Genomic DNA, 27,407 nt, shown 5'->3' with positions numbered 1-27,407 from the left:
GTGGGCGTGGAGCATGTCCATATTATCTTTTCAGACTAGTAGTCTATGATTTCCATAGACCAATAGAAGTTCACATTATTTGACGTTTACGCTTTTTTGACGTTTGTTTATTGTGTCTGTCACGTAGTCGCAGTCGAATTAATTTATTTTTCAAGATTGTAAGAATTTGTACTGTTTAAAACACTATAAATATAGGCTTTAAAGAATTGACCGGACTAAAAGTGTATTTAAATAATAAGATATCTATTGTGTAAATGATGTGGTGAACTTTTTTTGTAATTATCCTTTGTTTTGGACAATGGACATTCCCGGCGCAAGTAAGTTTTAACAAATAATTTCACAACGATAAGGACCACAAATGTTATTCTCTACTATGTTGGGGATAAAAATATAATAAAAAAGTTTAACTTGTAAAGTTTTAATAATTGCGTATTGCTCTGAATATATTTATTTTCTTACTATGTTGCAACTTACTTTCAACTGAGTACTTATCTTTAATTTAACACGCACAATGCGTACCACTCGATTTTAATGCTACCATACCACACCTAGTTTTGAACTATCGACACACACAAACATAAAATAATATGAACTTGCAGATTTAAGGTTTCCAGAAAAAAGTACTATTCTTATAAGAAATACTCTTACTAAATCAGTTAATATTACAGGTAAAACGCCAAATACTTCATTGTCGTTCAGATATAATGCCAACAATGAGGAATTAGAGGAGCTTTTTAATCCATGTGAAGATGACCCCCCTACACCCGTGTGTGACACTCCAGCCAGCACCAACAGTGAGAATGCTAGTCCCAAGAAAACCGATAAAACCTCCATCATAGACAAATACTTTAAATCTATGAGAGTGGAAAGGATTGACAAAATAGAAGAGACTAAAGGTGATTTAGGGAAGCCAATTGAAGATGTTAAAACCAGCACACCAAGCAAGGAAGTGTCATCATCCCCAGTCAAAGACTACTTGAGTCGCCTGAGCAAGCGGAACACATCATCTGCATCTGATGTAGGGCCTGAAGTGAAGGAAACTAATGAAACATGGAAAATATTTCACGATTTCAAATATAAAATTGCACAAGCTGTGGAAGACATGAAATCTCGGTCTGTTGATGGTAAGTCTTCTATAGATATGAATATCATTTACTCTATAAAATTGCTATAATTTTGTTTGTTACAGTAATGTTAAAGCAAATATTTACATTGTACCATACTCTTTGTCTTCATATTTTTTCTATTTATTATTGTATCTTTGACCTTCACATGTGGTTGTTATGTTAGATTGCTTCAAGATGGGCTCAATTTATATTATGCATTGTTATTCAAAGATCATTTTTCATTTTATTTATGTGAGAACAGACTAGGCAGAACCTCTCAGTTATGTTGTTGGTTTAGTAGTAGTATTAAATAGCAGATTTATTAAATAACATCCAGCAGCCCATAATCTTATAATAGTCTAATCTACACATTGATTTTCAGAGACAAAAGACAAGGCTGTCCAAAGAGACAACTCAATATCAGACTCGGAAGACAATTCTGCCATAAAAGATTTAGATATTAGTGTAGGAGATACTGACAATCAGGTATGTTTTGCACCTACATCTCGCCTCTAAATAATCTTGCTATATTCTACAAATGCACAATATGATACTAATGTGAATAATAAAACAAAAAAAAACTAGTATAAATTGTACCCTAAACATAATCATATTATTTTGTTATCTGACAATAATGAGGAGTGGTTATTCTGCAACAGGTGTCTTCACTAGATAGCAGTATTCAGAATTTGTCTGAGATAACCCAGCCTGTTACCGCTAAAGCGAATGAACTTGAGTCCAGCCTTCCTAAAGATGACAACTCCGATGCCACAGATGATACACATAAGAACTTAGGTAATCAACTTGTGGCTTTCTTTTCAGCCTCTATCTCTCCAGCTCTGGGGATTCTCTATGTCCTACCAACCTACCCTCATCTATCCTTCCTCAACTGATACTAACCCATTTCATGAAGGTATGCTCCCACCCATCCTATGCTTCCTACCCTTACCCTCCTTTAAACTTCTTTCTGTGTAATGTTAACTTTAACAGAATGTCTGAAAGTGATGTAGATTTTCTATTTACAGAAGAAAATATTGCTGACATTCTAAAGAGTGAGTTGGATGATGGCCTGGAGGTAGAATCAGGAGTGGAGGCATTTGAAGACATTGACATGGATGTGATTCCGGATAACTCACTATTGGATGAGATAGAGGGAGGGACAAGACCCGCCAATGCAGACCTGACGCTTAAACCCTCGACGCCGACACACTTCCCATACCGCCTACCTCAAGACAATGACAAATATAACAAGCCACAAACTCCAACAGTAGATCAAAAGACCTATCTCTTTAGTTGCACTTTGTATATTCTAACATTTCTACTTCTACTCAACTATACAATTTTTCCCAATTCCTACCTTTGGAATGGTTTTCTGCTAGGAATGTGGTTCTTTTATTTCTTGAGCAGCTTGAAGCAGTATGTCTTAGACACATATTTCACCGATCGAGATGATGATCCACCATACTTTAAGTTGAAGAAGAATAAGATACCTGAACCGGTTTCTTACACCATACCATCAGTTAAAGAACACAGGCCCTTGAAGAAATATGAGGTAAGAGTAAACAAATTCATTTTTGATATTGATATAAAGGTATCTGATTACCGTATTCCTAAAAATATATTTTGTTTTCAGGGTTGGATTAACCATTACAGGTTCCCAGAATATGACCCTTACACGTACCACATCAACAAAACTACAACTGCATTTATGAAACTCGAAGGTAGGTCGACCTGTCAAATAATTACAATCGTTTAAAGTTTTACCAGGGGATTCGGTTTCGTGCGTGACTGGGGTACCCACGTGTTCCTAACATTCATCGCGATTTCGGACCTTTTTCAGTCCTTATTTACATAGTCGATACCTGTTTTTTGTTCTTATTGTGGTGGTGGTAACTGGTGAGTGTTGTGATTGTTCGTAAATCCTTTTTCCCTTCCTGAAATGGAGTTCCATTCAGACCGACCTCCCGACCCCGACCCGCCAGATCTTTCGCCGGATATAATGTTGACAGACACTCCCCAAGAGACGCGAAAGCGCCCTAGGGATGACAAACAATCTTCGCAACAAGGTAAGAAAATTATCGTTAACCCAGACCTCGCGTCTGCCAGCATTCAGACAGTCTACACGCATCCGAGTCTCGACGCCACTAAGGTGTACGATGACAGCGATCCCGGACCATTTATTGTACATGTTACACAAGATAGCCCTTCAGGAAGTCCATCTTCTGGAATCCCGCTTAGGGCTATTAAGTTTGGACAGTTTCTATATAAACACAATATTTCTGACATCACCAGAGATGGTGTGAAAATGACAGGACGTAACCGCGTTACTGTAGAATTTAAGTCTGCAGGGGCAGCCAACAATTTTATCGACCACCCAGCTCTGTCTACTAACAAGTTTAAGGCAACTATTCCAACATACCACATCACCCGGATGGGTGTTGCTAGGAGAGTCCCAGTGGATCTCTCCATGGATGAGTTCGTTAGTTCTTTGGACCTTCCTCATGGATGTGGTATTGTTTTGAAAGCCCGGAGATTTAGCCGCAAAGTGATTGACAACGGAAATGTTACATATGTCCCTACACAAAGCGTAGTAATCACCTTCAGGGGACAACTCCTCCCAGAAAAAATCTATTCTTTCCGTGCCGCTGTAGATGTTGAGAGGTACACCTACCCAACCATCCAGTGCCATGCTTGTTGCAGGTTTGGCCATATGAAGGCTAATTGCCGATCAAAGCCACGCTGCTTCAAGTGTGCCCAACCTCACTTGGGTGAGACTTGCGATGCAGACCCTCCCACTTGCATTTACTGCTCAGGAAGTCATGCTTCCACTGACAAAAACTGTCCAGAACAAGCTAGACAAAAATCTATAAAAGTCATTATGTCTCAGGACAGCATCTCATTCGCTGAAGCCGATGCTCGACTTCCTAAGAGCAAAAAATCATTTGCTGAAGTAGCATCTTCTCAACCTAATGGCCCAGCTCTAAAAAAATCATACAAAAAGACAGTGACCACTCAACGCAGGCCTAGGTCTCCACTTTCTCCTGGCTATGACAGACTTGCCCATCAGGCCATTATCTCATCACCATCTTCCTCACTTCCTAATGGAAGTGCCCTGAATGTGATTACTCCGAATGACAACCTTTTGGATAACCTACTTTCATTAGTTGTCAGTCTGCTGTCTAAATTCAGCGACACAATACCGCCCCACGTAGCACTTAAAATTAGAGAACTCACATCCTTCAGCCAAAATGGCTCTGAACCCGACCCGGGTCCTTCAGTGGAATGCTCAGAGCCTTAAAAGCAAAAAACACGAAGTACTCAACTTAATAGATGACATCAGGCCCGTCATTGTTGCCGTCTCGGAGTCATGGCTGGCACCGGGTTCTCGTTTTCGAGTTCCGGGCTACTCGTGTCTGCGGGATGACAGGGATGACGGGTTTGCTGGGTGCGCTTTACTTGTAAAGCGTACCCTTACCTTTTCCTCTATCCCTACCCCTCCTCACGGTCAGGAATTTAATGTTGTGGCCCTTAGGGCTTTAGACATTACTTTCGTGTCCGTGTATTTCCCTGATCCCCACCCCTCTCACCTCCCATCTTTTTATAATATAATTTCTTCTCTCCCGCAACCTCTTCTGATCATGGGGGACTTTAATGCCCACCATACCTCATGGGGTTCATACCATACTGACGCTTTTGCAATCGCCCTCTTAGACATGCTTGATTCCTTAGATGTTTGTATTTTAAATGACGGGTCTCCTACCCGTCGAGTCCTCCCTCGTCAGAACCCAAAAAGTGCTGTTGATCTCACTTTCTCTTCTCCTCTTCTTTCATCATCAATATTCTGGAGGGTCCTCCCAAATACTTTTGGGAGTGATCATTTTCCCATCTCTATTACTCTTCCTACCAGAACCAGCATTCTTGCTGATACATGTGCCTTCCCAAGGTACATGATAGGCAGGAATGAGTGGTCCAACTTCATCACCTCTGTGGAAGATAAACTCAGTCTGATCCAACCCTGTACTAGTGACAACTTTCTTTGCATATATGACCAGTTTGAAAAAGCTCTAACATCCTCTGCCAAAAATAGAAAATCGCGTAAAGGCCAAAGAGTCTCGCCTCCTTGGTGGGACTCCGACTGCTCCTTGGCTATTGTCGAACGCAAAAATGCAGAGGATGTCTACATTGCTAATATGAGCATGGACAACTTCATCAACTACAAAAGGATAGCTGCACGTACCAAACGGCTCCTTAAGAAAAAAAAGAAACAGGGCTGGATCAGATTTTGTGAAAACCTTTCACCTAGGTCTCCCCCTTCTCTGGTGTGGAGATACATTCGCCGATATCGCGGTTCCCTTAACGTCGAAGATATCTTGAGCAACGATCCCTCTCTATGGCTAGAAGGGTTCAGCGATAAACTGGCTCCACCATATGTCCCACACTCCAGTGCTCTCCGCCCCCCACCAGCTCTCTTACCATCTTCAGACAGATTGGATTCTCCATTTTCTATGGATGAACTTCAATCTGCTTTATCCGGTTTAACTGATTCATCTCCAGGTATTGATGGCATCCCATACTCTTTCCTTTCAAAATCAAGCCTCAGGGTCAAGCATGCCTACTTGGAGCTGATAAACTACTTCCTTGAGTACGGAGTTACTCCGTGCTCATGGAGTAAGCAAATAGTCGTTCCCATACTGAAGGCCGGAAAAGACCCCCGTGATCCTAACTCCCGACGTCCTATCGCCCTCTCCTCTGCTTTGGCGAAAATCTTAGAGCACTTAATCAAATGCAGGCTCGAATGGCTAATTGAGAATAGGGGAATCCTAGCCAAAACCCAGTTTGGGTTTAGGAAAGGGATGAGTACTCTAGACAGCCTTGCAATACTTACAACAGATATTCACATCGCATTTAAGAGGAAAGAATACCTTGTGGGTGTCTTCCTTGACATAGCGTCTGCCTATGATAATGTACTTCTTCCTGTGCTCAGGCAGAAAATGCGCCAGCTGAGCATTCCAGTGAAGCTTACCCGTCTGGTTTGCAGCCTATTCATGGAGAGATCCATCTACATAAAAACCCCTACCACTTCCCTTGACTCCCCAAAATTTGTTTGGAAAGGCCTCCCCCAGGGATCGGTCTTAAGCCCTCTCCTTTACAGCCTATATACTTACGATCTAGATAAATCCGTTGACTGCTTTTGCGACATTCTACAGTACGCTGACGACTTGGCCCTCTACTATGCTTCTCCCTCGTTAGGGGAGATAAATGTCCAGCTGAACCTGGCTCTTAGGTACCTCACGGATTGGCTGGATAGACATGGGTTATCTCTTTCTCCCACTAAATGCACAGCAGTGATCTTTACTAGAAGAAGAAACATCCCAGATCTGGATGTTGTTATTGGAGAGCATTCAATCACTGTATCAAACAAAGTAAAATTTTTGGGTGTGATTCTGGATTCCAGGTTGTCGGGTAGCCATCACATGAACTACGTGGCTCAGAAGTGCGAGAGGGGTGTCAACGTCCTCAGGTCACTGTCGGGTGTTTGGTGGGGCGCACATCCATACTCTCAGAAGCTACTGTACAACGCCATTGTTCGAAGTCACTTTGATTATGCCTCATTTATCCTGGACCCCTGCAATAAGGCTGCACTAGAAAAAATCGATAAGGTTCAGTACAAGTGTCTTCGAATAGTGTCGGGTGCAATGAAATCTACCCCCACCAATGCCCTTCAGGTTGAGTGTGTCGACCCCCCTCTCCCGCTGCGGAGACAGTACTTGTGTGATCGGTTTTTCCTCGGAGTCTGGCAGTCAGAGTCCCATCCTTTACTGTCCAAGCTTGATACCCTTAAGCGGCTATGTAATGCTCAAGAAAACCATGGCCTTTCCTTCCTTCTGAAATCTTATATTTTTGCTACTAACCTTCCACATCCTACAATTAAATTTAACACGAACCCTTTGTTTAGTGTTCCCTATGATGCCTTGGTTTTTCAGCCCAATGTTGTTATGGACTTGGGCATTGTGAAAAACTCTCCGGGGGCAGAGAAAACATTGACTCATAAACTTCAGTCAGAGTGGCCTGGTTGGCTTCCAGTCTTCACAGATGCCTCAAAATTTTCAGATAAGAGCAATGTTGGTCTAGCTGTCTGGCTTCCTAAATACAAAATTACCCTCAATTTCAAACTCCCCCCTGAATCCTCGGTCTTCACGGGCGAGGCTACCGCTATTCTTGAGGCACTTCTCTACACTGAGTCTCACAAACTAAATAAAACTATTATCCTATCAGACTCTTCAAGTTGCTTACATTCTATTATTTCATTCCCATTTAAATCTAAATCTAAATTTCCTATCATTCTTCAAATTAGACAAACTCTCTTCCGTTGCAAGACTCAGGGTATTGAGGTGGCTATTGCCTGGATACCTGGCCACAGTGGCATCATTGGTAATGAGTGTGCAGATTCCTTCGCTAAGGATGCCATTAGCTTGGGCCTGGATACTCATTACCAAAATTTTGCCCACGACCTTGCCTCGCTCGCAGGACCGAGGCTTGATAATTCCTGGAAAGAGTCCTGGGACGCATCCAGGAATATTAAAGGTAAGTATTACTCCTTAATCCAACCACACATTCCCAAAAGGCCATGGTTTTTTAGAGCAAGACTTCTAGATAAACCGTCAACCTCGACAATCTGCAGACTCCGCCTTGGTCATGCGTGCACGCCTGTGCACCTGGCTAGGATTCGGGTGCGTGATAGTTCTGTGTGTGACTGCGGCACCAGCGAAGGATCTGTTGACCACCTCTTCTTTGAATGTCCCAACCTACAAAGTTCCCTCTATGATTTCCTCCCCCCTTCTATCCCAAGACCTGTAAATATCAATTACCTACTAACACTTGTACATACTCCAATCGCTAACATCCTGTACAAATTCCTCAAAACTAACAATATTAAACTATAAATTTGTTTGTGTTCACTATATATACTAAAATTTTACTAACCCTATATTTGTGATGTCCTTGTATATATTGTGTACGTCTGTTTCAGGTATTAATCTTGTAAATATCTCTAAATCACCACCGTAAAGACAGTTAAAAACATTGTGTGTATCTCAACACTATCGTAATTGGCCGGATTTGTTGTGTTAGTCACACACGACATATAGCCACAAACAAGATTGAAGTTGAAGTTTTACCATGCTACTCACTCAGCCCTATATACCTATGCATAAGTAAGGCCTAGATTGTCTTTTCCACGCACGAATAAGTCGAGTCGTAGTCGCTTTCAAGGCCAAGCGATGTGATCTAGCAAACACGCCTTTATATGCCTACACTACAGGGTCCTAATCTTTCCATCATTTATACAGGTTGTAGTCTCAGGATATCATACACAAAGACGAAAGTGGCCAAGCGCGCGCTGTGGGACGAGCAAATAGACAAAGTGACGTTCTACCAACACAGATTGTACAATCTGACTGGCGCCAGGGTGATACTGCTTCCTAAAGGCCTTGTGAAGAAAAGGTAAGACTAACATTATACTTGAGTAGATGCTCGTTATGTATTCACGGTTTTTCAGCGGGTTCTTTTTTTCATTCAGCACCTACTGTCGAATTTAATAAGGTTATTAAGGTTTAGTATGCTCTTTACCAGGGGTGGCTAACTTAATTAGTCCAAAGAACGACTTTTTACTTGAATTAACTTACCTACACCTACAACCTACGATCTACAAATTATGTAGAAAATGTTTGAATTCTCATATGGAACAAAATCGTTTTGTATTTGATTGTTACGGCGATCGACTGGTTGGCCACCCCTGCTTTTAACAGACGTAATGATATCTTTCGCATGTAATTTACTGAAACTAGTGCAAGTAACTAACTTATATTTACAATCGAATACCTAACTGATCCATGTTTGTTATATTAACAGTCTGTTTACTGTTATCAGATTAATACGTATGTTCCTTTTGTAAATTATAATTATTATCAATTCACAGAAATATTGACAATCTATTATTAGTTTAGATTATTTAAGGATAATTATCGCCATGTTTACTGCAGGTGTTCATTGACCGATAGTGACATTTAAAACAACGAATCAATAAAAACTGGTTCGTATTTTCTCAAGGTTCTTACCTTTCTGATCTATCACTCAAAATTTGAATCGAACTCAATAATATCCTCCAAAATTATCCCCAAATTTTGTAAAAATGCATGCAGAGCTGTTGAAAAGATGCTAGTGGTATTGATAAATATTTCATAAGAAACTAGGGGAAAGCTAGCCAAGCATTAAAATCAGACTTCGAACGAGTTTATATATTTTTGTTAGTTTAATCAAGTAACCTTGATCGTTGATGCGTGTTTTGATCGAGCAAACCAGTTTAGGTATATTTAGGCCAACACTAAATTCGTAATGAAATATTTGCCGCAACTTATTTAGTTACTAACCAGTTGGTCAAGTACGATTAGATATGCAAAGAAAACATTGAAATATTTGAGTAATTAATACTACAATTATCCTATGAGCAGGAATCTACATCATTTAGAATATTGCATTAAGTATTTTATCTTTACTACCATCTGACTAAAACTATTTAAATATATTTATAGTTTTACCACAATGCTCCCCAAAACTGAAATATTCTGGCTTCGCTTTACAGACAATGGAGCAAAAAGTACCCAATATGTGTGATACTGAGCGAGAACGAGAAGATAGAGGTTTTAGAAAAGGAGACACCGCCCGCAGCTGCCGAAACCAAGGACAAGAAATCGGCGGAGGCTACTCCAGACAAGAAGAAAGATGTTCCGGATGTGGAGAGTGCAGAGACGAACACTGCCAGTCCAGAGAAGAAGAAGAAGTTTGTGTGGAGGAAGAGAGATAAAAGGTATGCAAAAGACATCCTGAATAGTTGGTTTGGTTTCTCGGTACTTTAAATTATATCTTCATAAATATAAGTCGACACGCTAGACGCTAGACCTTAGGGAGGTCGCTGGGAAAGGCCGAGGTCAGAGTGTTGTGGCGAACCTTGGGAGAGGCATATGTCCACCAATGGATGATTACGGGCTGATGATGATGATTTGATGATGTTATAAATAATATAATCAATGAAAATGCGACATGTAATTTAAGTTTGTTTTTGTTTCTAGCGTCAACTCTCACACTGATAGTGAAGGTGGAAGGGAAGGACTTCGCCATAGACTCGTCAGGAAAATGCACAGAGGTAATCATTGTGTCATATTATTTATGTACCTACTTTTTCATAGCAACACTATTTAGCAGTCGCCTAAAACGAAAAATTACGTGTCTACTTAAATTATTGTGTTGACACGTAATTTTAAGAGGATCTTTATTTAAAGGAATACATCGACTTACCAATGACCCTGTATATTATATGCGTCCACCGTACTAACTCTTTCACAACAAATCCTAAACCAGCTCTAGTGTTTTGTCATCGATACGCCATGAAAGCCATGCTCAGCATGAATGTCATTGCCCATCTGCCAACCTACTAATTTGTGCAATTAACTTTTTTAAACCACAGACAAGAAAGCAGAATCAGTAGCGTCATCCACAGAGCCAGTGGAGGCGTCCACAGAGAAGGCCCGCACTGACTCGCCGACGCAGGAAGACATCGAGCTGGTCACCAGGTCCACCACCAGCACCAGGGTCCCTGATGATGAGGACGAGGAGCCGGACATGCTGAGGATCAAGGACTTCTTGGAGGAAGCTGTGAGTTGTGTTGAACTGTTGTTCTTATACTTAATGTAATTTAATTTGAAAGAATCCTTATTATGTGCTGTATTCGTGTGTAATGGACAACATTTCAAAAAACTAAAGCTGCTATAAATCGAAAACCATTTCGAGATTTATCTCTAAAGGCCAAAAAAAAAATGTTTTTGTATTTGTTGGATGTATCATTTTTGAGAAAATCATAAAATAGTAAAAAGTGCTGATGACGTCATGCATCAGGTGCGATGCATTTTGATGATCAAAGCCTATAGATTTAAAAACAAAGTAACTGTCACTTTCATTTTTGATTGACGTTGACGTTTTATCGTGACGTTGTTGTTTATTTGGGTCATTTTCATTAATTCTGTTCTGACACTTTCTGACTATTTTTTTATTTATTATTAAGAGATGACCTCTATATAATATGTCCCAGAGCATGACACCGCCTACACAGCTGAAAAAATGCTTCTGATTATTTTTTTACATGATAAGTACCTACTTTCCATCATTAGAAATATCAAGGTCATTTGAAAATGACCCATTTGTTGGTTGGCATGTAAACAAAGTTTAAATGTCACTTGTCAGTGTCATTTATGTTTTTTTTCGAGACTCAGGCAATAGACAAAAATAAAAATTGAGCCTAATATGTGACGTCACTTCCGGTTTTAAAATAATTAACTTTAAAGTTAAAAATAACATGCAAAAATTTATGTATATACAAAATAAAAAAATACGGGTCCACTAATTTTCTATAAACTTTCCGAATAACTAATAAAAATAAAGGGTAAAGAAAATGAAATGTTGTCCATTGAAGATGCATTTATCTTTAGACTGTTGTGTTTTAATTTAGCATCTAATTAATGTAATTTATGTTGGCGAACCTAATAAATAAACTATTGAGTCTAGCATCAAATCCACAACCAAAACACCACACATTCTATTGTTTGATGCCACCTAAAGCGGGCGTCACTGTCGAGCAAACAGACCCAAAGCGCACATACTCTGTTACACATTGTCATACTTATAACACCCCTCTATTGTAATCTCATTCGCAGCACACATACCCAGCTACACTAGTCTTGCTCATACCTAATACTCTTCTCTTACTCTAACTCATATATCTATCTCTTTCACACAGGAGGGTGAGGAGGAGGGCGCGGGGGAGGGCGAGTGGAGCGTGCACGTGAAGACGTCCCGAGACAAACACTCGCGCCTGTACTTGTTCACGAGGACCGGCAGGGACAAACATGAGTGGTAAGTGGCCTTTGTGCTTAGGCTCGTAAAGGCAATTTTGGTTAGTAAGCTGGGGGGCTACTACTAATAGTTTGCGGGTTTCTAATAATATGATCTAGCTGATTCTAGCTTGTTCTGGGCTGTCTGATAAATAATAACTTTTTGGACCATTTACCACCACCACGGTGGTCCACTGCCGGTTGCGTTCACATATCTTAATGTGCTAAATCTAGATAATATGCAGGTAGAGAGCGATGGTACTTTAAGTCCAAAGAACGCATTGGTTGATTTATTTAAGCGCCAGAATTCGAAGCCGCATCTCGGGCGTGAGAATCGGCCGCTTACCCGAATATGCTACCACCGCTCTAATCTGTAGTTTCATATTATAATTTTATAAATATATACCTATATCCGTCCCCAGGTTCCGCCGACTAAACCTAGCAGTAGAAGAAGCCAACGCATCATGCGAGTCGTCATCAGCCGCTGAAGACCGCTCCAGCGACGTGAGCGAGAGGGAGACGCAGAGCGCCGCCGTGTACTGCGTCCAAGACAAGGAGGTCAAATTCTCGGGGAAAACTGTGAGTTGTGTTGAGAGTTCATTGGAAGGAGACCCGTGCCCCAGCAGTGGTGACTTGATAGGTCGTGATGAATGTTAAGAGTAAAAGTTCTATTTTTCGACAGTGACAGCTAGAGTGAGAAAGGCCACGAGTGATTGAGAATGAAAATTTTTTGCATGTAACAAACCTTACCTGAGAGTACCTTATACAGTTTGAAGGCTCACGGGTTTTCTAATAAAAGTATGACCCAAGTCTGCTGTCTATCACCATCCGATAGTTAGCTAGTCACTCGGTCTGCGCATACTCGCATCTATCTTTCTATCTTGAAACACTTTTCTCTAACAGATGATGTTATTTTCAGCATAAAACGGAATCTATCTCTGATTCAGTGCCTCAGATGCCTTCCCAAGGTCTGTTGGACAACCAGCGAGACTTCGGTTCCTACGAGAAGACCTTCTGGCCGTTCCTCTTTAAAATTCTACAGGTAATTAGTTTGTATTGCTTTTATCTCCTACATTTGTTTATAGCATAACTATTCCTTTTTACTTTTATGGATATTTGCTTCGTATCTCTTGTTATTAGTCTTCGAAAACCGTTAGAAAATTTTAAAAAAGGGAGATCAAATAATATTGAGATGAGAGCCCCAAAATTCATATTTATTCATACACTTTTATTCATATTACGACAGAGCCACGAAACAGTGCAAAATCAAACGACAGATAAGGCTGTGATGTGTGATATAGAGCCGACAGGAAAAGACCGGAATAAATCCAAGAAGAAACGAAAAAACCATGTTCGTCTCAGAATTGTTTTAAATTGTTTTGTCTCTTATGCCTAAAGTAGTCTAGCAGGTCCTAGATGTCATAAAATTTGCATTGCCTGAGTTATTCTGGTATAAAAAGTTGCATAATTATTATCACTCACAGACCTACAACAATCATACCAAACAAGGTTGAAGTCATGTAAACTATGTAAAGAACTAACAACCATTAAATGTTACCTATTTTGGATAAGATATCAGTTAATAATAACAATTATGTAACATAGTGAGTAATGGACAACATTTCATTTTCTTTACCCTATATTTTTATTAGCTATTCGGAAAGGTTATAAAAAATTAGAGGACCCGTATTTTTTTATTTTGTATATACATTAATTTTTGCATGTTATTTTTAACTTTAAAGTTAATTATTTTAAAACCGGAAGTGACATCACATATAAGGCTCAATTTTAATTTTTGTCTATTGCCTTAGTCTCGAAAAAAAACATAAATGACACTGACAAGTGACATTTAAACTTTGTTTACATGCCAACCAACAAATGGGTCATTTTCAAATGACATTGATATTTCTGATGATACAAAGTAGGTACTTATCATGTAAAAAATAAGCAGAAGCATTTTTTCAGCTGTGTAGGCGGTGGCATGCTTTTGGGACATATTAAATAGAGGTCATCTCTTAATAAGTACTAACCATTTTATATGATAAATAAAAAAAATAGTCAGAAAGTGTCAGAACAGAGTTTATGAAAATGACCCAAATAAACAACAACGACTCGATAAAACGTCAACGTCAATCAAAAATGAAAGTGATAGTTACTTTGTTTTTAAATCTATAGGCTTTGATCATCAAAATGCATCGCACCTGATGAATGACTTCATCAGCACTTTTTTACTATTTTATGATTTTCTCGAAAATGATACATCCAAAAAATACAAAAACATTTTTTTTGTGGCCTTGAGAGCTAAATCTCGAAATGGTTTTCGATTTATAGCAGCTTTAGTTTTTTGAAATGTTGTCCATTATTTATAGTAATTGAGGATTCTGACTCATGTAGAATGATAGCAAGGTAGGTAGTAGATATATTTAGTTATTGTTATACTGTGACGTATACTTAGATAGTAAACATCAAAGTAATAATATAGTTCTTAAAATACCTACGAAATAACTAATTTCAAATGTGGTAAAGCTAAAGTAAAATAAGATTTTCTTAAACCATTCACGAATACGACGCCATTCTCATAGACAAAACACTCAATCTTTTACTTCTATTTAAAAGCCCTTCGTCAATTCCACGAACAACGCTCTAAAACTTTAACCTCTATTAAAAAACCGAATTTCAGCCAAAGAAAGAGCCCAGGACAGGAACGTCTGGAGAAGAACTGTGGAGGCCCTATGCTCCTCGTGGAGTTAGAGGAATTAATCATCAAAAAACCTAATTTCAATTCCATAGATAGCGGACTCAATCTAACCTCTTTTTAAAATTCCATTTATAAATTCCACAGACAAAGTCCTCTCCTACCACAGCGTGCGAATGCCGGATGCTTCCGCCGGAAGTGACGTGGGTGAACACGGTGCTCGCGCGGATGGTGTTTGATGCTATGAGGGACCCCAACCTGGTGGCCAGGGTGCAGGACCGCATACAGAGGAAGCTGCATACTATGAAGGTGGGTTTAATGATGCATTTTGATTGCTTACATACTATACCTCAAGCGTGGTAGTAAGACCTGATAAATTGGAAACTGGTTGAATTAAAGCTTCATTTTGAATGCTCGCATGGTGTTCGATGCTATGAGAGACCCTAACCTCTTGGCCAGGGTGCAGGACCCCATACAGAGGAAGCTGCACACTATGAAGGTGGGTTGCATTTTTAACGCTCTCTTGTGTTGTCCGCACGGACTATACAACGTTATATTATATGGTTAGTGGCACACGAAAAGAGTATTCCATATCACTCAAAGCTATTATTTTCTTGACGCCAGTCTGACTGGCCAATCATTTTACCACGATGTAAAACCCAAATATAGTGCTTGCCACCTACACGCACGCAAGAAGACTAGTCTAGTTTAGGCCATAATATCACACCGATGACTTCAATTATTGCTACAAGTGACGCAAATTTGGCCTATCCTTTCACCGCGGTGACGAAACTCAGCTGTAGTGTTACCATCACCAATTTCTTTTACTTCCAGCTCCCCTCATTCATGAGTCCGCTCATCGTGACGAACCTGTCTCTGGCGGGCGCGTGTCCACTGCTCGAGCACGTGTCGGCGCCGACGTGGGACGCGCGCGGCGTGTGGCTCGACGCCGCCCTGAGATACGACGGCGGCGCCTACATCACCATCCTCACGCAGATCAACCTCATGAAGCTCAAGGAGAAGAGTGAGTTACCTATATAATAAATTTGTACATAGGCGAGCGTAATGCTTGCATTTTCTTTCAGTAACCTCGGGATTTGTTGAGAAGGTGACTAGTATTGTGGCGCTCCTTTGCCCCTTTTGGTCGATTGTTGGCACGTAACTTTTATCAGCCCTATGAGTTGCTAAACGAGCTCTAAATGTTGGTTTTGTTCACAGACTTAACATTGGAAGAGCACTTGCTAACGACTGCGTCAGAAAATGTGGTGGAGGACGACTTGTCGGCATCCAGAATATTCTCCGAAAAACAACTCAGGGTGAGTTATGATACCTTTACCAATCTTCTGAAGCAAACTAAAGCTAAAAGAGTGGTCAAGCTCCTCTTGTTACTTATTCTGAGGATTTGTAACTGGACTTTTGTGAAATGGTAAATTGTTTTTCGGCTTTGTTAGTGACAAAACAATCCGCTACTAGTATCTCCTATAAGGATTTTATCATCTTGTAATGTTATTTTTAGGAGCGCAAGCCGGCCATCTTCGACTCTGAGTTCGAGGACTCGGCGGAGTCGAGCAGCGACGACGAGAGCCCGCAGATGCAGCCCGTCGACAGCAACGAGACCATGGCATTAGACGCACAGTATGTATTATTGTATACTTACTTATTATTATTGTTATTCTACAGGGTGTTAACTAGAATGCGTTTGAGCGGGAAATGGGGGTTAGTATTAGTCTAACCAAGCACGTTTCTAAGAAAAAAAACATCAGAATCTCGAATATTTATGTTTAAAGTCTAAAGTAAAGTGGAAAGTTTTACCTTAATCAAAAACATGGTCACCCTACACAAACACATAACCAATGAGACATTCGATTGCAAAAGAACACACACTGTAAATTTGTTATCAACTTCACTTTTCATAATTTATTTGATGTAACTATGATTGTAATTAATTACACAGTAGGTAATAACAATTATTAAATAAAATTGAAATTATTCATGGTGATTAATGACATACTAATCAACAATTAAACAGCTGATGTGCATAAAGTTTCATAGATCGTACAGAATATAATCTATGACTTTCTAGGAGCTCAGAACAATAATTAAACCTTTTTACTCAGAATAAGGTAAGCGTTTAGTATTCACCCTTGATACTCACCACGTTTTATTTTTCTTTTATTACCTAAAGATGCGTACAGACCGGCCCAACGAACGTCCACCGATGGACATTTATCATACATAATACAGGGGCAGATTGAGCAACGAAGGTCAACAAAACCCGTTCGTTGGAGTTCGTTTGGCCGGTCTGTATGCAGCTAAAGTTAAAAGACCATAATGCATAACAGGATGATAACAGGGTCTACTTCAATGACGAATTGGTTTACTTACACTCGCTCATCTCGATTTGTGTTGTGATTGAGACTGAGACGTCTTTGATGACGAATAGTACGGAAATCCTCATAATAAGTATGGCCTCACTTTAAATACCAGTAGAATAATAACAATCTCGCGTATCATAACCATCGAGTATTTATGATAGTCATTACCTTCTCTGTGGATCTAGTCTGTCAGTCAGTCATTGTTGTTTACTTGTTTACAATAATTTTTTACAATTATTACCTAAAAGGGAAAAGGTACCTACAATTCTATCTTTTGATTACCAAGCCTTGTTCCTCATTTCGTTTTATGTTGTGCTGTGCTGTGAATACGTGTGACCTACAGTGAAACTATAAAGTCCTGAAATTAAATGAGGGCACTGCTATCTTTCATGTAGCAACCCTATATAGCGAAACATAACTGACTTTGATACTTGAAATTTTGCCTGTTAACTTCCTACCTATTTGTGTATTTTAAAAACAACTAACCATCCACAAAAAAGCTCTTATACAAATTCAAATTCAAATTCAAATGGTTTAATCGACGTAAAATTTTACAATTATTTGTCGATAGTCATCTACCACCATTTCACAAAGGCCCCGTCATTGAGAAGGAAAGAAATGGCGAAAGAAACTCCTCGAGCATCTTTTCAACTTTTTCCTTATAATCTATTACAATTTTTACTTATATCTAGTACTTACAATTTTACTTAAGTACCTATATCCATTTCATTTTTTCAATAGCCTTAGCTGAGGTGGACAAGACCACGCGTTTTTGTCGTTTAAATAATCATTTATACTATAGTAAGCTTTACTACATAATGTAGCTTTAACATAATTCTTAAATTTTTGCTCAGTAAGGTTTATTGCTTCATTTGATAATTTATTATAAAAGCGTATACAGTTCCCCATGAATGATGTGTTTGTTTTCGAAAGTCTGAGTGTGGGGAAAAGCAACTTATTTTTGTTTCTGGTCTCAATACCGTGAGTGGCTCCTACTTTACTAAATGAATTTAAGTTTTTACGAACATACATAATATTTTCATAAATATATTGGCATGAAACAGTTAGTATACCTATTTCCTTAAACGTATCTCTTAATGAAATTCTAGACCCTAATACATATATGGCTCGAATTGCTCGTTTTTGCAGAACAAAGATTTGATTAATGTCAGCCGCTCGTCCCCACAATAGAATTCCGTAAGACATAACACTATGAAAATAACTAAAATACACAAGCCTGGCTGTATCTACATCTGTTAACTGTCTAATGGTTCTAACCGCATAAGCTGCAGAACTCAATCTACCGGCTATCCTCTCAATATGGGGTCCCCATTGCAACTTTGAGTCAATTGTAATACCCAGGAATACCGTTTCATTTACTAACTCTAGCTTATCGTTATTCAATGTCAAATATGTCTCTACTTGTCTTACATTAGGCAAAGTGAATTTAATACATTTTGTTTTCTTGGAGTTAAGAGCTAAATTATTTACAGTGAACCAATTAGCAACTATGGAAAGAGTACTGTTTGCATTGTCAAAATTGACTTCTTGTCGCTTCAACTTAAATATAAGTGAAGTATCATCAGCAAACAGTACTATCTCACATAATTTATCTACCAAAAACGGTAAATCGTTAACATATACAAGAAACAAGAATGGTCCTAAAATCGAGCCTTGGGGAACACCCATACTGACAGGACAGCCAGCCGAACGCACTCCATTTATGTCAACTAGTTGAGTTCTGTTGCTCAAGTATGATTCCAATAATGTAAGAGCTTTGCCAGTTAGCCCATAATATTTAAGTTTCATAAGTAGAGTGGCATGATCCACACAATCAAATGCTTTCGATAGATCGCAAAATACACCCACAGCATCAAGACGTTCCTCCCAAGCACTAAATATGTGTTTGACCAACGCGACACCAGCGTCAGTTGTAGATCGACCTTTGGTGAAACCGAACTGTTGGTTATGGAGAAGGCCGTGAATACTAAAGTGCGAAAGCATTTGATGCAGCATAATTTTTTCAAATATTTTACTCAGTACTGGCAAAACTGATACAGGCCTAAAATTATTGGGATCATTTTTCTCACCAGATTTAAAAAGCGGTATTAGTTTACTAAGTTTCATCAAATCGGGGAATACACCGACCTCAATGCATCTGTTAAAAAGATTAGCCAAGTGGGGTGCTAGGATATCAATAACATGACTAATAACTTTAACGGACATGCCCCATAAATCTTCTGTCATTTTTAAATTTAATTCTTTATAAGTGGTAATTATGGTCTGTGTATTTATACCATGAAATTGAAAGTCGAGATCGCAAGGCGGTGCATTCCCTCTTAGCAAACGTTCAGCTTCAGCGCAAGATGAATCAAGGTTCTCAGTTGTAGCTAACGGTATACTACGGAAAAAATCTTCAAAGACGGAAGCCACTTCTTCACTAGATGAAACAATTTTATCATTAATTTTAAGTTCAAAATTTAAATCACGTGGTTTATTCTTCCCGGTTTCAGTATTAATGATATTCCATACGGTTTTAATCTTGTTATTAGAGTTTTTAATCTTTCTATTTATATAATCTGATTTAGCTTGGTGGCAAACGGCTTTGAATATCTTTGTATATTTCTTTACATAATCTCTAAAGTTATCGTCATGAGTAAATGTACGCTGTTCATAGAGATCATATAATTTACGTCTGCTCTTATAAATTCCCGATGTTGCCCAGTCATTAAGACTTAGTTTACAATTAACATCTACTTCTTTCTTAGTGAACACGTTTTCAAATTCTTGAGACAAACCTTGAAATATTTCCTTAAAGGCATCATTGGGATTTCTTTCAGAGCTTCTACAGTAGCCAAGTTTACTGTTCAATCGAGATTTAAACTTATCAATTCTGTATGATGTTACTGGTCTGAACTTAAAAGTGGCTGACTTGCGTTCAAAAGTACAAGGAAACGTAATAATTTGCCCACTGTGGTCGGATGGTAAACAATTGATTACAGAATGATTAGTAAAATCACAATTACAGTAAATATTGTCAATACAAGTGGCTGAGGTGGGAGTAATTCTGGTAGGTTCCAGGAAGACATTACTTAAATTATATGACTTGAACAAATTAATTATACAACATTTCATAGAAGTCTCAACTAATAAATCAATATTAAAATCTCCCACCACGACCACTTGTTTTGAGCTCTTAGATAAGATGGTAAGACTATCCTCCATCACTTTCTCAAATACTTTATAGTCAGAAGAGGGGGGCCTGTACACGCTTAAAATTATATACTTGTCCATCTCAACACAAGCTAGTTCAGCTATTCTTTCGACCGATAATTTTACAATATCTTTCCTATCCTTACATTTTAAATTTTTCTTTACAAATATTAATGATCCTCCTTTGTCTAACGATTTCCTATTAAATGAGCTAATAACATTATAATTTTTTACATTAAAATTCATGTCATCATTTTTAAGGTGATGCTCAGTAATACAAATTATGTCTATGTCGTATTGTTCTAAAAATAACTCTAGCATTAGAAGTTTGCGAGAAAGCCCCTGAATGTTCTGGTGTACAACTCTCAGTTGCTCATCTCTTGTCGTGCCTGGCAGTTTAAATTTAAATTTACATTAGTATTACTACTAACTATCGTATCAGTTGGTCCTACTTCTGTTATACTACTTATAACAGGGTCATAAATATTGTAAGCTAACAATTTAGCTATCTGTCGCTTATAAAACTTAGGTACAAATAATGTACTCTTAGTCAAAATAAAATTATGAATAAATTTATTTGTATCGAAATACATCATTCTTTCTCTGTCACCAAAGGTCATGTTAAATAATAACATATTTAAATCACCTATGTAATTATTCTGCTTTGTAGTCCGTGAGGTGGAGTAAGGGAAAGCACAAATAATGGTTTTCCTAACATTAATAGAAGAAAGTGCGTCATAACATTGAATTATGTCCTCTTTCTCTACTTCTATGCTATTTCCTACTAGTAATACTATTGTAGTATTCAAGCTGTATTGCCCTGACACTATCCTATCTACAATTTGCTTAAATGAGGCACCTGGCATACATATATTAACTACTTTTTGCCTAAGATAGTCGTTCAGCATATAGCCCATTTTACTACCTAACTTATCAGAAAAAACAATTGTCTCATAAGGAGAACAACTGTAGCTACTCGATGGGGCTTCTTCTTGCAGACTGGTACATGAAGACGAGGCTGGGGTCACTGCGGGCTGCTTTGACATTGGAGTATAGAGTGATGGCGTGGCGGGCTCGTCGTTGCAGAATCCATCTGGCCGGAACTCATCTGGAGTGCACGTGGTGGAGGCCGGGGTGGACTGCTGCTGCTGCTTGGCAATGTCACCGGTATGAGTGCCCAGTGAAGTATTGGTAGCAGGCTGGATAGGTGATGCATCTTGGGTGGCCTCTGATAGAGCCAGAGCCGCTGACATCTGGGAGCTGGTGGTGTTTTCCTCAGTAGATGGTACCCTTGGAGTGTTTAAGACTAACTTCAAGTTATTTAGTCTTTGTTGTAGCATCGCCATATTTATCTCGTACTGTTCGTTGCAGTCTGCGAGCTCCTGGTTTTGTTTAGAAATTTCTTTCTCATATTTTTGGACCAGTGTTCCAAGTCTCACCTTTTCTGTTTTTAAAGGTTGGTGTGGGATGGTCTTATATTTCTTGATTGTTTTCTTAGTTCTACTTATAAATCTATTTATTCTACAATATTTCTTTAGTTTATTTGCACCTATTATCTTGATTTTCTTTTCACAACAATCATCATATTGCAGTTCCTTACAAGGTGTGGTTAGGTCTATTGTAGGCACAGTTTTTGAGTGGGAGCTAACTAGTTCGTCATACAAGGCCATTGTTTCATTATTTGCATCATGCTGTTTCTTCTCATTCAGTCTGTGGATTTCAGCATTTGACTCTGCCAGCTGTTGTTCAAGGCTGTGAATCTGAGACAGGGTGACTTCGTGTATATCTTGGCATTGCTGGTATGAGTGTAGCAAGTTACTCAACTCGTCACATTTGCCTTGCAAGTCCTGACATTGGATATCTAACTCGGTCACAACATTCTTCAGTGATGTGTTCTTTTTCAAGAGACATTCAAATTCCTTCTCATTTTCTTCCCGTTCTTTCATAAGTTGATCAGACAGGTCTCGAGATGCTTTAAGGTCTTCGAGTGTGTTCCTCAGCTGGAGCTCCAGGTCACGGGTTTGTGCTTTCCCACGGGTCATCATCTTTGGTAGTTTCCTGAAACCACACGGGGGAGTACGGTAGTATATCGATAGATAATGAAGATTGGTAGTTAAACTAGTGACATATGAAATTGTTTATCACTGTTACAATGATTACAGGACAACAAGGTGTTAAAAGATATTAAAAATAAGAAAATATATATATTTATGTAATTATGTAAGCATAAAAAGTACCTAGTTTACTTATTTGGTAGCTAAGCTAGTCTAAGGAAGTGAATGTTAGTTATCTATGTAACAAGTATAGGCATTCAAATTCACTTCCACATATTAGTCAAGTGAAACGAGCACACGAGTCATAGAAGGATTTATGTCCCTAAAGTACCTAAACCAAGACTACAGGGATGGGGACAAGGTTATGTTAGTACTTATGAAAAAAATAAAACCTACAACACAAGTTTAAAAAAATATAATATATAAATTCTATACTGCAACTTGTTCTTCTAACTATATTGTGATTAAATTGAAATGAAATAGAAAGTATAACAATGAAACATAGGGAGACTACAGTTATTGATAGATAGGAATACTAAAGTAAAAATACTAAATTATAGTAGCAAATTAGTAATGAAAAAAAAGGGTAGGAAATACAAAATAAACGGAAAATTACGTTGTAATAGGTGGTTATATAGAATTAGACAAGATATTAAGACTAAGGGGAGAAAATACTTAATAATTATAGATAATTTTACACAATACTCGCCTGATATTTCGTTGCAAATTCGAAATTTGACAGGTCACCGGTGAGTCCAATTTCCAAGCTCACCAATTAGGTTATAACTATGTTGTGAGGCACAAAATTCACTTTAGTTACTTGAATTAGCACTAGATTTTTACTATTACAATGATTTTAAGCTTATTAACTAGTTTTTAATGAATAAAATTAATTTAATTTTAAGCAGCTGTTTCATTGACAGCTATTCGCCAGGGTTGCCAGGCCTAAACCTTCATACAAGCTAGAAGGTGTTAATATGAAGGCTAATAGTGAAACCAATAAATATTTATTTAGATAACGTTATTACAACTGTATAAAAAAACTGGATCTGTTGACGAAGGGCACACATAGTAAAGACATCAATTTCCCTTTTTGGACGGCCAGTTCTGTTTCTTCCAGGATTTAGAAATATTCCATATTTTGCCCTCTTTGGCACGCTGGTCCGATATAACTATAAAATAAAGTAAAAAAATCTTTTTGAGTTACACAATGCCCCCCAAATTCACACAATGTGAATTTAGTAAGTAAACAAAAAATATATCTTCAAGTATCAAAATGTTAAGGTTTGACTCAACTGAAACCAGATGAAATCTACAATCAGTGTATGTAAACAATGTTCGACTTGGGCTCTAAACCTAGGTTTATCGATAAATGAAGCGTTGATACTAATATAAAATGAGTTATTACAATTTGTACAATGCTACATACCCGTCATAGACGCTGTACGAGCGTAAACATCCTCCAAATTCGACAAAATGTGTCCAGCTTGATGTTCCGCTAAACATTGTATTAAAACTCGATAAATAACTTCACTAGCTTGACTACGAATATTTTTCTTCATCTTCCTAATTGCAACCAAGCGTAAATTGTTGCTTTTATCTAGATTATCCTTATAATTAATAAGAAAATTAAAAAAACAGCCAACCGCCTATTGACATAAACAATTGTTATGACTTTTATGTTTCTTTTCTAATGGTGCCAGGCTCCTGAAAATTTTAGTTCCTCAAACATTAATTTCAGGACTTTATAGTTTCACTGTATGTTATGATAAAATGAAAATGTTCTGTGTTCATAAAAGATAATTGTGTATAAATAAAGTTATACTTATGGAGTAAAATGAAATGTCTACAATGGATTGGGTACTTTGAGTACCCAAAATCTCGGTAGGTACCTTGACGATGTGGCTCCACGAGTGTGGTACAGATGCACGCATACTTTTTTATTGACCTTGGCTTTGAATTGTTTGGCCTTGATCTTGGCTTTCAAGTTCATGATCATTCTGTCAAACGTACCTAAACCTGAATAGGGTGACTATGAAATTTTAAAATGTACTAAATAAAACTGTTTTATGTTGGTCAGCTTAAAGCAAATAAAATACGTTTTTTAATGTCTTATCGTGTTCAGTATCATCAGCTGTATCTACCATTTCCCGCTCCAACGCAATTAAGTTAACACCCTGTATACCCATAACATCATGGATCATGGGCGCTATAGTAATATATATATAGTATACGGGACAGATAAATTATAAAATGCTGTGCTAAGTCATTGATATATTTTCACTATTTACTAAAGCGTAGTTAGCAGTGAGTTCGAGACGCGCACGATAAGAGGTGATAAAATCATTTATGTTGCGCTTGCGCATATTCGGCGCGGCTTCGAGAGCACGATGTAAAAAAAATATCATGTCTTGCAGAGGTGCGTCTTGCGCCTCGTGCTTCGTATCCAGAAATCGTCTTTTTACTGCGCGTAGATATCTGTCTGTCCGCCATTTTTGTATAGTTTCTTTATCTACGTGTCTTACTTGAATTTTCTTACTATCTATAAAATATGTTTTGTATATTCTTCCTAAGACCTCCTGAACCGAATGGTGACAGAAGTGGACGCAGAAGGTACATGAAATGGGAAAGTTTCGGTGTTTGTGTGCAAATGTGACTTAGAAGTAGTTTAGTGAATGGGCATGGATATGGGTGTTTTAATGGGCTACCAAATAACTTCACAAGGATCACATCACACAAAACAACAACAAAAACACACATCACACAGTTTTTGACAAATGTGTAACGTAAACACTTACTAACAATCTCTCTCCCCAGAATTGCTAATGTAAATATTTATAAAACAATTAAATGTGTAATTTCAGGTCCAGTACCACTGACTCCGCCTACTCAAAGAAGAAGTTCCTAAAAATGGTTGACAGAATCGCAACAAACAAATACTTCCAAACCGTAAGTGTACCACAGTGTTGTTTATTTGGTGATCATATAATTATGTATTCGACGATGTTCAACGCAGATAGTTGATCTGGTTTTATTCAGTTATTTTGGACGACATCGTATCACTGAATAACTAGTCTAAATAAAATTATTCCCGGTTAATTAGATCTTTAATTACAAAGCTGCAAGTCGACAACGCATAGTCACAGGTACTCCATAGGAGAAAGCAAGCGCCGATTCTCGATCTTGAATTAATTCAGTCGCACAGGCCCTTAAGTAGCGCTAACATGAGCCTTGAGTGTACATTCTATGCCAGTATGTATCAATTACGTTCCACATAAAAATCCAACTTTCATGCACAGGTGACAGACTACAAGTACGTAAAGAAAGCCATGGAGGGGTTATCTAACACGGATATCAAGCTGCGGCTGGAGGTGCAGGGGCTGGAGGGGCGCCTCGCCGTCAACCTGCCGCCGCCGCCGCACGACCGGGTATGGATCGGGTACGTGTGACGTCATGACTACTCATGAACCGTGTGTTATTAGTTTATGACATAAAGGACACTAGTTGCAAAATAGTCGCCCCGCCGCACGATAGGATATGGATCGGGTGTGTGTGACGTCACTTGTTGAGTCATAGATCATCCGCTGAGCGTCGTCATAACGCGTGTGTAAAGCCGACCGTCCACTGCCACTAAACTAAATTAGTTTGTAGACGACGCACCTGTATGAAAAACAGGCTCAACTATGCGAACTAACTTTGTTTACCGGCAGTGGACGTTCGGCTTAAAGGTGAGGCTCTATCGCTATTTTTCCCTGTGTTGCGTTGCGTCGTCAATGGGGCATGTTGCAGCGACGACGCTAGACACAACGCACCGATGGGGGCTCGCTCTTTCACGTATTGCACACCTGCCAAATGTGACATAGTAAGTCAAAGTAGGTGAAGAAAGCCATGGAGGGTTTATCTAACACGGATATCAAGCTGCGGCTGGAGGTGCAGGGGCTGGAGGGGCGCCTCGCCGTCAACCTGCCGCCGCCGCTGCACGACCGGGTATGGATCGGGTGAGTGTGACGTCACTGTTATTGAGTCAGGGCAGCCGATGGATAAAGCCACGCCATGACCCGTTTGTAACTAGTTTAGTTGCAAAATAGTCGCGTCGCCGTCAACCTGCCGCCGCCGCCGCACGACCGGATATGGATCGGGTATGTGTGACGTCACTCATTGAGTCATAGAGAACATTAGCTGCAGTGGACGCTCTCTGACGTCATGACGCGTGTGTAAAGCCGAACTTCCACTGCCATCTAAACTAAGTTATTTCGTATAGTTGAGCCAGCTTTTCCTACGGTTGGACGCACCTGAATGAAAACAGGCTCAACTATGCGAACTAACTTTGTTTACCGGCAGTGGACGTTCGGCTTAAGGGTGAGGCTCTATCGCTATTTTTCTCTGTGTTGCGTTGCGTCGTCGTCAATGGGGCATGTCACAAAAATATAGAAATCTACAATCTCAATACGGATACTCTTACTATCTCGAACTTTTCACCGATGCTTCCCAATGTGCGTAGTTATATTATAGCCTCTACTGCACTAGACCCTTTTTTTTATTCCGAAACACAAGAGTTATCCAAGATGTTGCGTAACACGTATTGAGTGTGTCACAGCTAGGTGATTCTGTAGAAAACTAACTACTACATACGACGTAAGCTCCATTTCCTAAGTTTGCTATGGCATGATATGACATTATAACCAACTTTACTATATTTTCCAACAGATTCCGCACAAACCCGCAGCTGGTCCTGAAAGCGCGTCCGGCGTTCGGCGCGCGCGCTCTCCGCTTCGCGCACATCTCCAACTGGATCGAGGAGAAGTTGGCCAAAGAGTTCGAGAAGTTTCTCGTGTTGCCCAACATGGAGGACTTCATGATCGACCTCATGACGCCCACGCCCGTCGACTTCGAGTGAAAGAGACAGGTATAGTGGGAGAGGTTTATGGCCATCGACTTCGAGTGAATGAGACAGGTATAGTGGTGCGGTTAGTGGGAGCGAGACAGGTTTATTGCTCATTTAGAAACGCGGGACGTTGATT

At 39.1% G+C, this 27,407-nt stretch overlaps 2 protein-coding genes across 6 annotated transcripts; both read left to right on the top strand.

Moving 5' to 3' along the window:
* The first annotated feature begins 91 nt into the window (after nt 1-91).
* LOC105381184 (testis-expressed protein 2) lies at nt 92-27,407 on the top strand. Of its 4 annotated transcripts, XM_048626646.1 has the most exons (21): nt 92-317; nt 669-1,124; nt 1,489-1,592; nt 1,766-1,901; nt 2,132-2,658; nt 2,740-2,827; nt 8,456-8,609; nt 9,748-9,972; nt 10,235-10,308; nt 10,630-10,817; nt 11,956-12,071; nt 12,472-12,628; nt 12,969-13,091; nt 14,892-15,053; nt 15,579-15,768; nt 15,963-16,060; nt 16,261-16,379; nt 25,251-25,335; nt 25,686-25,703; nt 26,263-26,384; nt 27,094-27,396. In XM_048626646.1, exons 1-21 carry the CDS (start codon nt 299-301, stop codon nt 27,281-27,283), a joined length of 3,351 nt encoding a protein of 1,116 aa, XP_048482603.1. In that variant the 5' UTR covers nt 92-298; the 3' UTR covers nt 27,284-27,396. The 4 variants fall into 4 exon arrangements, with proteins under 4 accessions (XP_048482603.1, XP_048482601.1, XP_048482602.1 ...); XM_048626644.1 differs by lacking the exon at nt 26,263-26,384 and having other exon boundaries at nt 25,686-25,814; nt 27,094-27,407; XM_048626645.1 differs by lacking the exon at nt 26,263-26,384 and having other exon boundaries at nt 25,686-25,825.
* Nucleotides 2,867-8,261, top strand: LOC119693625. 2 transcript variants are annotated; one of them, XR_007267209.1, is made up of 2 exons: nt 2,867-3,002; nt 8,137-8,261. XR_007267209.1 is itself a non-coding variant. In XM_048626648.1 (2 exons), the coding sequence occupies exons 1-2, from the start codon at nt 6,581-6,583 to the stop codon at nt 8,172-8,174; spliced, it is 1,149 nt and encodes a 382-aa protein (XP_048482605.1). In that variant the 5' UTR covers nt 6,537-6,580; the 3' UTR covers nt 8,175-8,261. The 2 variants fall into 2 exon arrangements, 1 of the variants encoding a protein (XP_048482605.1); XM_048626648.1 differs by lacking the exon at nt 2,867-3,002 and adding an exon at nt 6,537-7,691.

The sequence above is a fragment of the Plutella xylostella genome, chromosome 17, assembly GCF_932276165.1.
Source record: "Plutella xylostella chromosome 17, ilPluXylo3.1, whole genome shotgun sequence".
In the NCBI taxonomy this organism is placed as follows: domain Eukaryota; kingdom Metazoa; phylum Arthropoda; class Insecta; order Lepidoptera; family Plutellidae; genus Plutella; species Plutella xylostella.
Note: the sequence above shows the minus strand (reverse complement) of the source record. Positions and strands in the feature narration are given on the sequence as shown.

Excerpts from the sequence above, each read along its gene's own strand:
- LOC105381184 (XM_048626644.1), top strand. Across the intron at positions 8,610-9,747 it reads AAAGGCCTTGTGAAGAAAAG|ACAATGGAGCAAAAAGTACC; the intron begins GTAAGACTAACA and ends TTCGCTTTACAG. Across the intron at positions 10,818-11,955 it reads AGGACTTCTTGGAGGAAGCT|GAGGGTGAGGAGGAGGGCGC; the intron begins GTGAGTTGTGTT and ends TCTTTCACACAG.
- LOC119693625 (XM_048626648.1), top strand. The coding sequence starts at position 6,581 with ATGAACTACGTGGCTCAGAAGTGCGAGAGGGGTGTCAACGTCCTCAGG. Across the intron at positions 7,692-8,136 it reads CGCATCCAGGAATATTAAAG|GTATTAATCTTGTAAATATC; the intron begins GTAAGTATTACT and ends CGTCTGTTTCAG.